This window comes from Barbus barbus (genome assembly GCF_936440315.1).
Source record: "Barbus barbus genome assembly, chromosome: 2".
Taxonomy (NCBI): Eukaryota; Metazoa; Chordata; class Actinopteri; order Cypriniformes; family Cyprinidae; genus Barbus; species Barbus barbus.
In genome coordinates this window covers 38661812-38677948 of record NC_136730.1, presented here as the reverse complement: position 1 = coordinate 38677948, position 16137 = coordinate 38661812, and the positions used below count along the sequence as shown (strand labels likewise).

The window sequence follows — 16137 nt, the reverse complement described above, 5'->3', positions numbered from 1 at the left end:
CTAACCATTAGGCCACGACTTCCCTAATTATAGAGCATCTTTGCTAAGTTTGTCCATCTCAAAATGTCTGGTACGTCTACTATGTGACCCAACCTGTGTTTGTTTGGAAAAAAAATCGTATCCTCAGGAATTTCTTAAATATGTGGTTTCTTTTTTGACTAGATCAAGTTTGTGAAGTTCCTGATGTCCTCAGGCTGCAGCCATTAGTTGATTGAGCTGGTTTGGTAAATAAGGTGCAGCGTGGACCCAGGAGCAGAATCTTCCTCTAAATCTGTTGCTATCCTTTAAGTAGTGTGCTGACCATCTGCTCTGCTGCGAGGTCCCCAAATCCTCAGAGAGCTCAGCGAAGTGCACCTCTAATACTCTCCTTATGGCTCCTTATGCAATCTGGATAGGCATTAGAGTGCACTGAGGTGGACATGAGTGTTCGTGTGTGCGTGTTGTGAGCCAGAAATCAGAAAGTATGATGTAGTCTTTTGATATAGTATATTTAGTGTGCATCTTTGTTAACAAATGTGTCAAATTGTTAACAAATATAGTGTATCATATTTTTGTATATAATTCTATTTAAATTAATAATAAAATATTTTGTATGTATGATGGCATACTGCAGAATATTATGAGAATACAATATGCACACTATGTACAATACGCAGAATATATTTCCTGTATACCATAGTGCAGTGCACTGATACTGAAATTCTGTGTAATACCATTAAGTTGATAATTATTGTCATGTTATTATCCAATAAATAAATATAATTTCTAAACAAATTTAAATAAAATCACTACATTAAATAATGTGAGTAGTTATCACAACATTGTCATATGCAGCTGATAGATATTACTTTTGAGATTTAAAATAAATTATTAGTGTTAAATATGTATATTAATACCACAAATCAAATCTACCACATTTCAGAAACGTCCAAAAAAAGATTCAAAAACTGTGATTCAGTTTCAGAGATATGAGGATCTCAGTGTGGCCCATGAGTAAATTAAGTTATAAAATTGTACACATTTTCAGTTGTCAAAAACCAAATGTGGGTCACAGCTGATACTTATTCTTTTAAAGAGGAATGTCTGACGAACAAACAATGTTGAGACTAGAAATGGATCTTTTTCCCTCTATCAAAACAATCGCATGCATACATGTCGGAGTTACAAAAATATGCCCCCCCCCCTCAAAGTTTGTATGGCTGTAACTCAAAAAATACGAAATATATCTCAATATCATTTTAGATTCTAAATATGAAGAAACTTTTATGTTGGTATCCTCATTTTGACCCGTTTTAAAAGGTCAAAAACTAAATGTCGATTGCTTTTAACAGCTTAAAAAATTAGATTAGAAATGTCAAGTGATAGGATTTATTTGCTGGATGATGACTTCTTGGTAAATTAAACCTGTAATATGTTGAGATTATGTGACAGCATTGTAGAATATTATTGTTTGCATTTTGCATGCTTTTCACATGGTTAATGTACTGCACAGTACACAAAAGCTATGCTAGTGTTCCTAAACATAGCCAGTGTATTGGAAACCAGCTACATGATGATAGGATCTGTTAGTTTTGCCATAACACTCTCTGGTATCCATTTCCTTAGCAGCTATTTTTCCACAAATGGTATCCAAACATTCTACTTGAACAAGTCTTGGACTGCAGTTAAGCTCTAAAACAATCCTGATGTTTAAAAGATGTCTAAAAACAAGCCCATTGCTCATCCAGCATAATTCAGCATGCTGCAAATGTCCCTGTGTAGATTGTGTCTGTTATATCAATAACATTACTATGGAGGACTGAACAGAGACCTCAGTGAGACCTGTCTCTGCACCTGAGAGCGCTGGCTGGACTCCAGATATCAGTCTCAGCCGCACAAGAGGGGGGCTCATTGGCTCCTGATGAGAGACGGGCACCAGCAGACAGGAGCCACATTGACCTCACAAGCACAAATAAATAAAGCCCTGCTCCTGAACGGGCTCCTGTATTGAAACAGTGAAGGCTGTTAGTGTTTGAGTTGTTGTTTCAAAGATAGCCTGTGCCCTCAGCTGAAATAACACATCAGATTGTGTGAAGGCTGAAGGTAGAGTCATGATATGTTTCGGTTCAAGCAAATACAGGTCTATGGGTGTTATTTCAGTAAATTAACTAGTTCATTGGGCGTTTATAGCCAAGTCAGATGTATTATGTTAAACAGTGACATTTATGTACCGTTTGTGTAGTACTTTAACAAAGCAATTACCATGTTTTTATTTTGCGTCAGTGTACACAGTGCTTCCGTAATGAATAGTAACCATTGGAGACTATTCGGGCATTATTAAGTGGATGGTTGTGAATCAAGTTATTGTGTGTCTGTTAGAGAAGGTGGCAGCTGGTGATTTTGGCAGCCGGCTGATTTTCTGTGCTCTGTTGAGAGCAGATAGTGACCCAGTGTGTATCGAAACACAAATCTGCCCATTCTTGATAGTAACTCTTAAATCGGTCTGTTTTAATCGCTTAAAAACTGTAGCTAATCATTTAACTTTATCTTTTGGTTTGTTAGTTTTGTGAAATTCTGAGTGGGATTACTGACTCTGTGTACTAAAAGAGAACATGTCTATGAATACACAATATCTAGATATCCAGACTGAAATGTATCCTATGTTTTGCAATGTCTGCAAATTCATAGCGTGTTTGATGGATGATGAAAAAAATCTAAAAAAGACTGCACGCATACAATTTATGCAAAGTTGTACTGTAATCTGTTTCTCTCTTCAGAATGACTGTTACATCTACAACGCACATTAATTCGTATAATTTTATATACACACTTTAAATAACTGGTAACTGATTACGACAACAAATGACAAAAAAACAAATATTGGTTAAATTGATCGTTGGTCTTACTGATGCTAGTGGTGGGCGATACCAGTGAGCTTACAGATATATCATGTATCCTTACAAATGAAACTTGTTACTTGTGTCCATTAATTTTTTATTGCAGTAGTGATATATTTGCTTGTGATAGATACAATGCTTTTGTATCTGCCAGGTCACTACGTGATGCTGGTGGAGGAAAACGTTTCCTTGCTCCTCTTAAACACCCAAAAGTGATTTAAATAATATTCAGATCTGGTGACTGTGCAGGCCATGGGAGATGTTCACCTTCACTTTCATCTTCTTCAAAACACTGTCACCAGTCTTCTTGTGTGTATTTGTGTATCATCATCCTGATACATGGCACCACCTTCAGTGGTACAATGTTTGAACCATTTGGAGCACATGGTCTTCCAGAATGGTTCGATATTTCTTGCCAGGGACGTGCCCATCTGATACTGCTGCCCAAACAGTGCACGTAACAGTTTGGGTGGGTAAGCCTCTCTGGAGGCTTCTCCACACAGCCAGTGAAGGTGGACTCATTAGAGAGCAATGCATGTTTCACATTGTTCACAGGCCAAGATTTGCAGTGCTGAAACTGACATTTGCCATTGGCACTAGTGACCAAAGTTTTGGCTATAACAGCTTAACCATGAATATTGATCCTGTGGAGCTCCTAATGAACAGGTTTATTGGAAACAACAATAGATTTGAGATGCACATTTAATTCTGCAGTGAGTTGTCCGGCTGTGGTTTTGGTTTTTGCATAAAGTCCCTTTCAGACAGCTTCTTTATGCTTTGACAGTTACTCATGTTGGATGTGGTCGTAATTCGTGGTGGTATGCTGACATTACCTTGGATACCATGGCTCTCGATACACCACAAAGACTTGCTGTCCTGGTCACAGGTGCACTGGCAAGACACGCACCAACAATTTGTCCTCCTTTGAACTCTGATATGTCTCCCATTAGGTTGTGTGGAATACAGTAGCTGTGCTATTGCTCTGCTAATTCAGCCTTCACAGACCACCCTTCCTGATGGAATGTAAATCAGTGAAGACTCGCCACCTGGCCACGCATATGGTCACAAAACCTCCAACACAGGGCTGGACGATTAATCGAAGTCAATGTCAGTCATTTTTTTTTTTTATCTTATTAATATTTTCCCTGTAAAAAGATACTATACCCTGTGCGTAGTCGGCACTATACGGACAAGAACGACTGTTGTGAGTCTCGCACGTGAGAGGCGTGATTAAAAGAATTTAAAAATAAATAAATAAAAAATATCCTTCAATAATCGTAATTGAGGTTTTGATTTTAGGTCCTATCACCCAGCCCTAATCCCACACTATATTTGCAAGTGTTTCAGTTTCATTGTCCAACCCCTGTTATTAGGCTTTGCAATATTTTTGGGCTATGCAGCCCAGACAAATTAATTGGGCAGTATTTTGAGATCAGCTGATAACTTTGACCTCTTGATTAACACGAGCAGGGTTAGTTCTAAAGTTTAGTGACAGTTTTGTCAGTAGGTAACGAACATTTAATGCTTTCACATTTTTATGACTAAATATTGTGTGAAATACTGTTCAACAACTTTTCAAAATATTGTGTTGTCTCTCATAATTAATAGATGTTATCAACCACTGAAAACCCCAGTTGAGCACTAATATAATTTTTTTATGTTCTTATTCTCATTGTCTCTTTTTCTTTCTCTGGCAGTTGTAATGTCTTGAAGCATTACCGGCTGGTTTGAAGGATGTACAGTGAGTGCTGATGGAAACTGCTGCTCCAATATGAGTGTTCATGATGTTGGTGGGAGACGACGCTTTGAGGACTCTGAGTTCACCCTGCGCATCTACCCTGGGGTCATCGCCGAGGGCACCATCTACTGCCCCGTTGCCGCCCGTAAGATCACTTCGGCCGCGGAGGTCATCGAGCAGGTCATTGATCGGCTGCAGCTAGATCGGACGAAATGCTACGTCCTGGCAGAAGTGAAGGAGTTTGGCGGGGAAGAATGGATCCTCAACCCTACCGACTCTCCCGTCCAGCGCATGATGCTGTGGCCTCGCATGGCCTTGGAGAACCGCTTCAGCAGCGAAGACTACCGCTTCCTGCTGCGAGAGAAGAACCTCGATGGCTCCATCCACTACGGCAACTTGCAGATGTGGCTACAGGTCACAGAAGAGCGGCGGCGCATGGTGGAGCGGGGCTTCCTGCCGCAGCCCTTGCCGAAGGACTTCGATGACCTTTGTAACCTGCCGGATCTCAATGAGAAGACTCTGCTGGACAACCTGCGCAGTCGCTTCAAACAGGAGAAGATCTACACCTATGTGGGCAGCATCCTCATAGTCATCAACCCCTTCAAGTTCCTTCCGATCTATAACCCCAAATATGTCAAGATGTACGATAATCACCAGCTGGGCAAGCTGGAGCCGCACATCTATGCAGTGGCGGACGTGGCCTACCATGCTATGCTGCAGAGTAAGCAGAATCAATGCGTTGTTATTTCTGGGGAGAGTGGATCAGGCAAGACTCAAAGCACCAACTTCCTGATCCACCATCTCACGGCTCTAAGTCAGAAAGGCTTTGCTAGTGGAGTTGAGCAGATCATTCTGGGTGCCGGACCAGTGCTGGAGGTAAGAGCTGATTATATAAATTTAATATTTAAGGTTGTTGGCAGTGGTTTTTATAGACCTATGAATTGTCCGAAAGTCCTTTCAAAGTTTATTAAAAGTTTATTAGGTATTATTAATCTAAAACTGGGTACAACTTTTGTTGTGGGTCAAATTGTCCCACATTTGTTGCCAAAAATCAACACTATTAAAAACGATAAAAGTTCACACAAAAACAAAAACCCTTTATTGTAACTTGTCAGAGACCAAAATATAAAATATATGAGAAATTAAAAAAATCCACACCTATTTTTATTGTTTGACCCACAACATATTTTTGTTCAAAATTAGCTGCAAAGACACCAAATAAAAATGTTTTTGTCATGACTATTTCTAGTCGTTATTTGCACACTGAGGTGTGTACCATTACGTTACTGTTCTGACATTACGTTCTGTCGTAACCCACTTCGACGTGTCTAGACATTCTGTTTGTCGTTTGGTTGCTATTCCTGTTGTCACGCTTAGTATCTGTATATTAAACATGTCATGCGTATATGGTTGTCTGTGTTTGTGTTGCTTCATGCAGCATTTTCAGTTTGAACAAAAAAACTTGTCACGCCAACTTGTCATTTGTCCTGGTGAGTCTTTTGAATCCTGAGGCATTACCTTTGAGGTCTGAGAGCCATTCGCTCTTCAGCCTCAGTTTGAACTACTCAACGGGACACATTTAATAAAACAAGTTATTGTGTTGTGTGCAATTGTCACATTCTTTGATTTGCTTCCAGTTTTGTGTTTTTGTAGCCTAGACCTCTTTGAGTGATGATAGTTTAGAAAGGCATACACGAGGTCATGCAATACAATGTTACAGTCATAATGTAGCCGAAAGAACTGGTTTCAAAGCTGTTCTTGTGGATTCCAGTGATGCCTGGAATTCCACTTGGCTTTTGTCACCAAGATGCACATGATGCGGTTTTGATAACATTATCAAAGTTACTGTGGCCAGTGATGTTCTGTAGTTTTTGTTACTGGAAGAATGATAGGTTAAAACTCAGAATCAGAAGAATTTGTTTGCACACATTTATTAAAGCATACTTGAACCATAAAAGGCCATTCCATCCAATAACCATTAAATATTTGGTAAGGTTCTGGATATATAGCTTCAATAATGTATACTATTAATGTTCCACTGATGTTCAGCATGTATCGTGCCTCATCCAATCAGACTTTAGTTTGCTGTGATATATTTAAAAATTCAAGTCAAGTCAAAAATCTAAGTTTTATTTTGGTTCAACTAAAGTTTATTTAAAGTTAATTGAGCCAACTGTAATTTTTGACACTTTATAGTGAAGGACTATTTAATCCAAAAATGAAATTAAATCATGTCATCATTATTCATTTCTTTCTTCTGTCGAACACATACAAGGAAATGTTTAGCAAAAGGTCTGAAGTTCTTTGTTTATATATCACTGGATCTTGCAAGCTAAAAAAGCTCATTTCTACATCCATATTGTAGTTCCATATTGAAAGTCTTAAGATTTTACATCAGAATTTTCTTCCCCCTTAAATCTTCCCCTCTGCAGAAGCTCTTAAACCTTATTTGCTATCCAATTGATTCAGAAGATTTGCAACAAAGTGCACAAGTTGTATGGAACACTTTTATGGTACTTTATTAGTGCTCCACAGCCTCCGGTTATTGTAAGGTAAAGAACGGCGTGAACATTGAATTTTTTTCAATGAGTCATGGCTAAATATGTTTTATGCACAATATATTGCTGCTTCAGCTGGGACTACAGTATATTGACAATACAGAACAGCTTTGAGTGCCTTATTGATTTTAATTAAATTGTTACTACATAAAATATTAATGGCACACATTCTCATTAAAACTTTATTCTATTGCGCAATTCCTGAAGGCAGGCCTGCCTGTACGGCTCATATGCAGTCTCCCTTTTTAACTCTCAGATTAAGCTTGTTATAAGAGTGCTATGAACTAACCTGGTTGTGTCAGATTAGTGAGATGCCTAAAATATGCAGTGCATACTGGTAGAAATGGAATTTTATTTGTCTATTTCAATCTAAAACACTTGATTATAATATGACTTTTTGACTTGCCATCCGCATGCTTACAAAAAGGCTAATGTTTAAGCATATGGGTTAATGTCCAACCATCTGGCATAATTGAATGGCTCTTGAGTGGAGAGGATGGTCTTTAATTGTTTGCAGAGTGGCCGAGCACACAGGCATCTCTTCCTCTTTACTCGCATGGAGGTGACACATCTGTCACTCTTTCTAATGACAACACTGCCGGTTTATACACTCTGAGCCTGAAGCTCTTTAAGTGCAAGGGAGTTAAGGCTGGTGTACAAGAGTGTAGTATTAATGTTTTAACTAGCGGTGTTTGCTAATTTGTCCAACGTGAGTGATACCTAAAATCATGTGGGTTGTCCAGTATTAGGGTACTTAAGATATCAGACTTGCACTTCCCATAGTCGCACACTGAAGGTAGGGATCCTAAGACGTATCTGGCACCTCCAGAACATTATCTTTATGATGGTTTCATGGCCAAGCACCACTCATGCATTTTTTAAGAAAGTAATTGTTTCTGGATGTATGATCAACTGTGCATTGATTTGAAGCTTAATTTAAAAAAATGTTAAAGGGTTAGTTCACCCAAAAATGAAAATTCTGTCATTATTTACTCACCCTCATGTCTTTCCAAACCCATGAGACCTTTGTTCTTCAGAACAAAAATAATGACCGAAGAGAAGAAATTATTGAATAAAGTCTTTATTTTTATTTTTGTACATGGACTATTTTAACGATGTCCTTACTACCTTTCTGGGCCTTGAACATAGTAGTTATGTTGCTGTCTATGCGGGGTCAGAAAGTTCTCGGATTTCATCAAAATTATCTTAATTTGTGTTCCAAAGATGAACGAAGGTCTTACGGGTTTGGAACAACTTGAGGGTGAGTAATTAATGATATAGTTTTCATTTTTGGGTGAACTATTCCTTTAAAACTTTTCTTTCAGGCACATTGATGCGATGCAGCCTGTTCTTCAAGGCTTATAACAGAAGTTTAGAAAGGCGTTTATGTATTTCCAATTGGCAATGAAGTGTTGCCTGGCAGTTCAAATGCAGGAGCTTTAATTTGTACGCCACTTTCTTCTTCTTTAGCAGGCTTTTGTTAGGTGTATATTCTTCTCTGAAGCTTAACATTTCTGCTTGAGTGAGAATATCAATTTCAAAGATTTCTGGCTTTCTGCCAGAGCAGTAGCGTTGATCGTTGGGAGTCTGTGTTATGAGTTGGCTAATATGTAGTGAGGATTATTCATCCAACAAACCTTCTGCTGTCATTTTTAAAGAGTTGTTGACTCAGTGCTTGGGATTTGTGCGCTGCTGGTATCTTCAGTCTTAGAAGTGTTGCGTTGTAATGCATCAGATGGTTAGTAAAGACTTCAGTTTCATGATTCAGAAATTTCAGTTGTAGCCACACAATGGGCCTCTTTTATATGTTTGAATATGTTTGAAAGCACCTTGTGTGTTGAAAGGTTTCAGTTTTTCCTGATAGTACAAGTTTGAAAAAGTTTCCATAATTATTTTTGGTATTTGGACTTCTGGTTTAAAAGGAGTTATCTCTTTGGTCGTTAACTTTCTCTGATGTCATTTTCTACAGTCCAGTTTTTGCAATATCTAAACCTTGGCACAGTCTTCAGCTCTGTAGTTTACTTCAGTGAGTCGGTGGGTTTAAAGGTGATTGTGTGACGGTGTGTGAGGTAAGGGTCCCTGGGAGTTTGGCAGGCTGCTTGGGTTCGTTTCCAGGCCTAAGTGAGTCCAGCAGAAACAATCTAGCTGGAGCCATATGAGAGTCAGCCCGGGTCACAGCGTGGCCGTTCCTCCTCAGCAGACTATAATGAATCTTTAATACTGTCATTAGTCTTAATGCGCTACTGGGATTATTGTGAATCACTGCTAGCACTGGGTGGGGCGGCAGAGTTTGGGGGATTTACTGTATGTTAGTATTCATTATCCTGGCAGAGATGTTCTGGTATGTATTAAAGCCAACAGTATCTTGATCGTTTTGTTTTTATGGTTTCAAAAAAAAAGTGTTGTCTGAGCTTTATATAGTTGTACACTATTTGAATAAAAGATGAGACAAACGAAGTCCAGTTTTTTGTTAATACAGTCTGTATGTGAAGTATTTTACTCATGGCACTGACATAAAAATCTTTTTTTAACATAATCCACAAATCATAATATATAAATATTCTACATGTGTATTTTAAAAATGGTCTTTTATTACTTAAAGGATTCACTCCAATATTGTCGGACTGCTGTTTTTTGGAGAAAAAGAGACAACGTCTTCTGTTCCCCTTTGAAGCATTTTCTATAGCTGTTTTTGAGCACAAAATAAGGCATAATTTGTGAATATTTATTGTATCATATAGATATCGCTTGGTAGCCCTCAGATGTGTCCAGTCAAGTAATGTAATAAATAAATCATGTTGTCACAATAGTAAATTTAACACAGACTTCCTCAATTTTAGTTTGAATCTTCTCCACACTGTCCACAGATGTGATTTGAGCATGGTAATGTACAATGCCACCTCTCACAAACACGGCTTAGTTTTGTCATGTACGGTCACAGCTATTCAGGATCTTAAGTGGTACGAGTGAAGGGGTTAAGCCATCTCTTCTGTACTTTATCGGTCAAATCAATTAAAATTGGTTTTAATCAGTTCACCACTGAAATCACTGAATCCTGTTGTAAACGCAGTGCAGGTGTCCTGATAAATTCTTATCTAAGTGCTGGGCAATGCATTGTCTAGTCTCACAGAGCCAGACGTCTGACTATCAGTATGAAGTCTGGTTCACATTGCTGCTGCTTCTGGCCAGCCAATCAGATTTTGCAATTTTTAGTCATTAACATTAACATTCTGCTAGATTGCTGTATTCTGTAGTTTACCAATATATTATAATATAATATAATGATAGCATTATTGCATGTTAGCATTTATTTTGTAGAATTTTGGTTCACCTGTTTTCATAGTCAATATGCAAGATTATGCAACATTATCTGGACTGGACAGTTGAGGTCTTCACTGACCAATGGTCCTTCAGAAGTGGTTGAGTAAACATCTAAAGTGGTGAAAAGAGACTACAACAAATATGGGTTTTACATTCCCATTTGCTCAAATAGCAAAAGGATAAAAAAAATCCATGCGAAATTAAGGTTGTCAGAAGAGAGAGCGATGTCAAATTTACCATCACTCCCCCAGCTGTTATATTAGAAACATCCTTTTTAGTTTAGTAGTTTTTTTAAGTCATAGTAATAGAATTTAACATTATAAATGCCTTTTACATATACAAAATAAACAAAAACAAATAAAATATCCAAAAACCTTTAGCTAGATTTTCAATGTTTATGACTGGAAATGCACCATCACAATCTGTGAAAAGGATCCATCCTGCTTGCATTCCCAGGGTTCCTGCATGTCTCTCCGCAGACCTTTGGTCTTGGTGTGGTTTCACTCCAACACCAAAAACTGTCAGTTTTTCTCAGTGCAGTAAATCTCGTCCTCTCTGTGTGGATGTGCCTCACTTTCTTTTTTGAAGCACTTGTGCTTGCATACAAGGAAAGAAAGAATTGGAAATACTGAACTTTGTAAAATTAATTGCTAGTAGGTCTGACAAAGAAAATGGCAAATCATTAAGCTCATTTGTTGTTGGCATGGTTTATTATTGTTGTAAAAGACCTGACTGTTGACTTAGTTCACCTAGATGTTCAGATAAGTGCATGAATTGCATTGTTGAACGTTAGATAGTAAACACACAGGCCATACCAATGAATGGCTTTCTTCTGTGCCTCAATCAAGCTTTTTACACTATATCTTGTAGTGACGAGAGCATGACCAGTAGTAAAGATATTGTGAATGGTGATGAAGGCTGGTATGGAACTTAAAGTGCTCTTAATAATCATTTTATAGAGTTTTTTTCCTGAGTAGCACACAAAACAAATCTCCACGTTAAAAGCATGTCCCGTTTTATTGTCTCATTTTAAACTATTTTGTAGCCACAGGAACTTGTAAATTACAAACATGCAATTTAGGAAGGTCACATCCGCATTTCAGCTTTTTCAAACATGTCGAAATTAAAAATGATGATACAAATGTTTGCATTTAGTAATAGCGCACGTTTGTACTTGTATGGTTTTTGTAATATCACTAGTGATGTGTGTTAGTAATGCTAAAGAGTTTTAGCCGGATACAGATGTTCTTCTTGTCCATACACACATAATGCATGAATGTTTGTGAAGGCCGAACTTGCATTATTCTTCAGCATCTCCACACAGAATAGCTGCCTTAAAGGGATACACCACCCAAAAAAGAAAATTCTGTTCATTTACTCCCCCTTATGTTGTTCCAAACCTGTTTGAGTTTTTCTTTTGTTGAACACAAAAAAAGATATTTTGAAGAATGCCGGTAACCAAAACGTTTAACGGTAGCATTGACTAAAACCTTTAAACCTTAAGTTAAAACTGTAAAGGGAAATGCCACTCCCATTGTTTACCCTTACATTATTTTGTAGAAAATTATAGTTCTTTCCATACAGTGTAATACAAGTAAATAGGTGCCCAAAAGTTCCAAATAAGTTTTTATTTCATTTTATTTATTTGTTATATCGCTGCTTTTAAAAAATAGGAAAATCAGCATTTCCAAGTTGAATGGAATGCAGCGTGAACAACCTGTTTTTAATGGTATTGGTTTTGTGAGTACATAGCATTTTTGTCTGATTAGGACATGGTTTTAGATGCTGTTTAGATATCCATGTCACCTTTAACCAGCTCTTGTGTGACACTTGTCATGTCACTTCCTGTTTATTTATGGCCTCTTAACCATATGAAGCACACTGTCAGTAAGAGGATCAGCATTACCATCCTGCTAAGAATAAAGCTCTTTTCACTAAGGAATGTTGCCTGCGGTGTAACTGCTGTGACTTCTGAACTGTCCACAACAGTCATCAAAGAAACTGTAATGGTCTTTGTGTTGGTCAGATACTTTTGTAGAGTTATGGCTTACATTTCATGGGCATTTTACTCAGCGTAGGTTGTTTTGAAGTGTACAAGTTTAATGAAGTGGTCACCAATTATATGATGGCAGTGCAGATCCAGATCCAAGAGTGTTCCACCCAAACCATGAATCATTTCTTGTACATTTTTTCATATTTTACAATGTAGTTCTGACAACGGAAAACATGCACACTAGTTTACTATATTCTATATTAAAAATATTTTGCGTTCATAAAATGAAGCCTATTGTTGGACTATTACAGTTTTTGCCTTGTCAGGGGAAGTCGTGGCCTAATGGTTAGAGAGTCGGACTCGTAATCCAAAGGTTGTGGGTTCGAGTCTCGGGCCGGCAGGGATTGTAGGTGGGGGGAGTGAATGTCCAGCGCTCTCTCCCCCCTCAATACCACGACTGAGGTGCCCTTGAGCAAGGCACCGAACCCCCAACTGCTCCCCGGGCGCCGCAGCATAAATGGCTGCCCACTGCTCCGGGTGTGTGTTCACAGTGTGTGTGTGTGTTCACTGCTGTGTGTGTGCACGTTGGATGGGTTAAATGCAGAGCACGAATTCCGAGTATGGGTCACCATACTTGGCAGTATGTCACTTCACTTCACTAATATGTTCCTTTTTTTTTTTTTTTATTCCATTCATCAAAGAAAAAAAATTCCCACAATAACAAATATTAACCAGTAAAACCATATTAGAAATTGATAGTAAGAAATGTGTCTTGAGCACCAAATCAGCAGAAATATTTATAAAAAATATGTGCCACTGGCTGCAGAGCTTTCAGCTTTGTCATGGCCAAATTTTTAAATATATTAAAATAGAATTTGTAATAATTCTTCACAATATTACTGCTTTTACTGTTGGAATAAATGCAGCTATGGTGAGCATTAAAGACTTCTATACAGGTATTTATTGCTTTTGGTTGTGTTTATATTATTCCTTATTTATACTCATCTAAAAAAAGAAAATCATAATATTGCATAGTGTAATATTACTCAGTTTCTATAATAAGAGTGATACTGTCACAAATGCAACAGTATATCACTACTGAATGTGTTCAGTTGTCACTAAAATTATCGCACATTAAAAATATCCTAATGATTGTCAACTTTATGCTACTAAATTTTATTGATCTGTCTTTTGATTTTGGAATGAGATGTGATCCGGACATGTTTTAGTGGCATTTGCTTGTACACTATTGTTCAAATCTTTTCTAAGAATGAAACTGAAAATAGTGGAAAATTAATTAAATACTGACATTCCAGTGTGTTGCTTAGTTGTCTTTCATCACACAGTCTTTTCATTTCTACTGTAGTCTGCCCTCATTAATGTCTATATTTGTTTATGCAGGAAGCATAAGTCAGCTGCGGAGATGTTTCATAATTTTTACAGTGTAAAATATTTGCATATTGCTTTGTTTGCATTGGCGGTTGCTGTCAGATGTTTCCATGCTGGTCACTGAGAGTTCAGAGTGCGCTCGACAGATACCTGTAACGCTCAGCAGGGCGCTGGAGGGAATCCCTGTGTTTGTCTCATCGTCGCAGCTAATCAGATTGGCCTCCTTTCTCAGAGCTCCAAGTGGGATGTTTTACTAAAGTATGTTGGTTTCCCCCTCCCTCAGCTACCAGCCGGCCCCATGTGATTAATGTGGGCTGTGTTTCTGGTCACCACCTGTTTCTTAGCAAGCAACAGCAATGCAGCCCTAAAGCTGTGCTGTTTACAGTTTTAGACCACACTTATTTGTGGGCAACTGTGAACATTTAAAGAAATTAAAAAATTAAATAAATCTGTCATTGTTTTCTCACTCTGTTATTCTCATGGTGTATATTGTTCTCCTAAAATGACCAAAACATTGAATGTTTATAGAACAAACTCACTGTGAAATTCTACAAAATAATGTGTTTTTGTTCCTCAGAAACAGAAAAGCATGGGTTTGGAATGGCATTAATGTTTAAAATCTCGACGTTTCATTCATGCTTAACAGTTGTTGGCTACGTTTCAGCAGAAGAAATTAAGTTTTAAATGAATGAAATTCACCCTCATGTCAGTCCAAACTGGATGATTTTTTCTTCTGCATTGTTTTTCTAGCTCCATACAATGAAGGTCATTGATGTCCAGTGTTGTTTTGGACCCCATTGACCTTTACTGTATGGGGGAAAAGTCAAATAATTTTTCAAAATGTCAAAACCTGATAACAGAAAAGAGCAAGATGTCTTCATATATTCTCTTTACTCTTAAATAATTAGTTTAATACAACGTTGTGCAGCTCGCTTGATTGAATTGTGAGCTCAGTGTGCTGCTGTTCAGAGTGAATGGTTACGTTTCTTGTTGGGAAATGCTCCAAAATAAATCTTGCTGATCTGGACAGATGTTTGTGGACACAATCCAGCCCTGCCCTGTCAAGTCTGATATCTCGGCTGCTTTGGATTTCTAATTTTTTAGGCTTTATAGGGATACAGTAGGCATTTTCTTTAGAATTTAAGCCATCTTGAGGATCTGATAAAGAACCGCTGAAGAAATCTCGCTAATTTAGTCAAATCATGGGAGAATTATTAGACTGATAATGCTGCCATATGTACGGTCATCTGTTTCAGTAAACGCTGAACACCACTCATTGGACATTTCACTTTGAAAGTGCCACAAAACATGCAAGAAGCATTGTAATATAGGCACATTTATATTTAATATTTAGCATGATATATAGGCACACAAATTGTCAGTGCTCATAACAACTGTTATTAGCTGAATACATTAATGAATGACAATTGACAATGAACATGAATAAGTACATAAAGAATTAAAACACAATATAAGAACAAAAAATAGATGTGATGAAAACCAAGATTCAGTGAAACAGTCACATTCCAATCAATATGATGTCTTTAAGTCCATTATTTTGGTGTGATTAAGTGGTGATTTTTCTCTGCAGATGATGAGGTTGTAGGATGTGATGCATCTGAAATACACAATTGAGTTTAGAGTTACAGTGTGTCCATGTGTTTATGTAAAAACAATTGTTTATGAAGGCCAAAAGCAAAAATGGACAGTATGTGAGCCCTTCACAATCTTAAAAGAAAATCTTAAAAAGTAATAATTTAAAAAGTCTAACAATATCAATTATAAATTATTTGTCTCTTTTACGTACTTAGTGGAAAAGAGGAGAGAAGTTTCCAAAGCTTAGCAGAGCTGCACAACACTTAGGCTATATGTGACCAAAAACGAAAAAAAGTTTGTTTGGAAACCAGTTACAATTTTAAAGTTAAATTCAGAGGTGGGTAGTAACGAGTTACATTTACTTCGTTACATTTACTTGAGTAAATTTTTTGGGGTAACTAATACTTTTAGAGTATATTTAAAAATGGGTACTTTTACTCAAGTACATTTTTAGTGAAAAAACAGTACTTTTACTTCGTTACTGTGGGCGACGCTCCTCTCGTTACTTTATCTTATTGCAAAACGTAATAATAAAGTGAAAAATGCTTCAGTTTATTCCAAACGCGCCGTCTACTTTTCTCTGGGCAATGAACGATGCCCATTCGCGAATGATTCATTCTTTTGAGTCAATTCTGTTCGAAGGCTCGAACAAACCTGTTGGCAAAC

General features: G+C 37.5%; 1 protein-coding gene across 1 annotated transcript in view; it reads left to right on the top strand.

The window, feature by feature from the left end:
• Positions 1-16137, top strand: part of LOC306884143 (unconventional myosin-IXAa) — a 120745-nt gene that overhangs the window by 20276 nt on the left and 84332 nt on the right. The window contains exon 2 of the mRNA XM_079439837.1: positions 4574-5490. Coding sequence (XP_079295963.1) covers positions 4648-5490 — 843 coding nt within the window. The 5' untranslated portion in view covers positions 4574-4647. The remainder of the gene's footprint in view (positions 1-4573; positions 5491-16137) is intronic.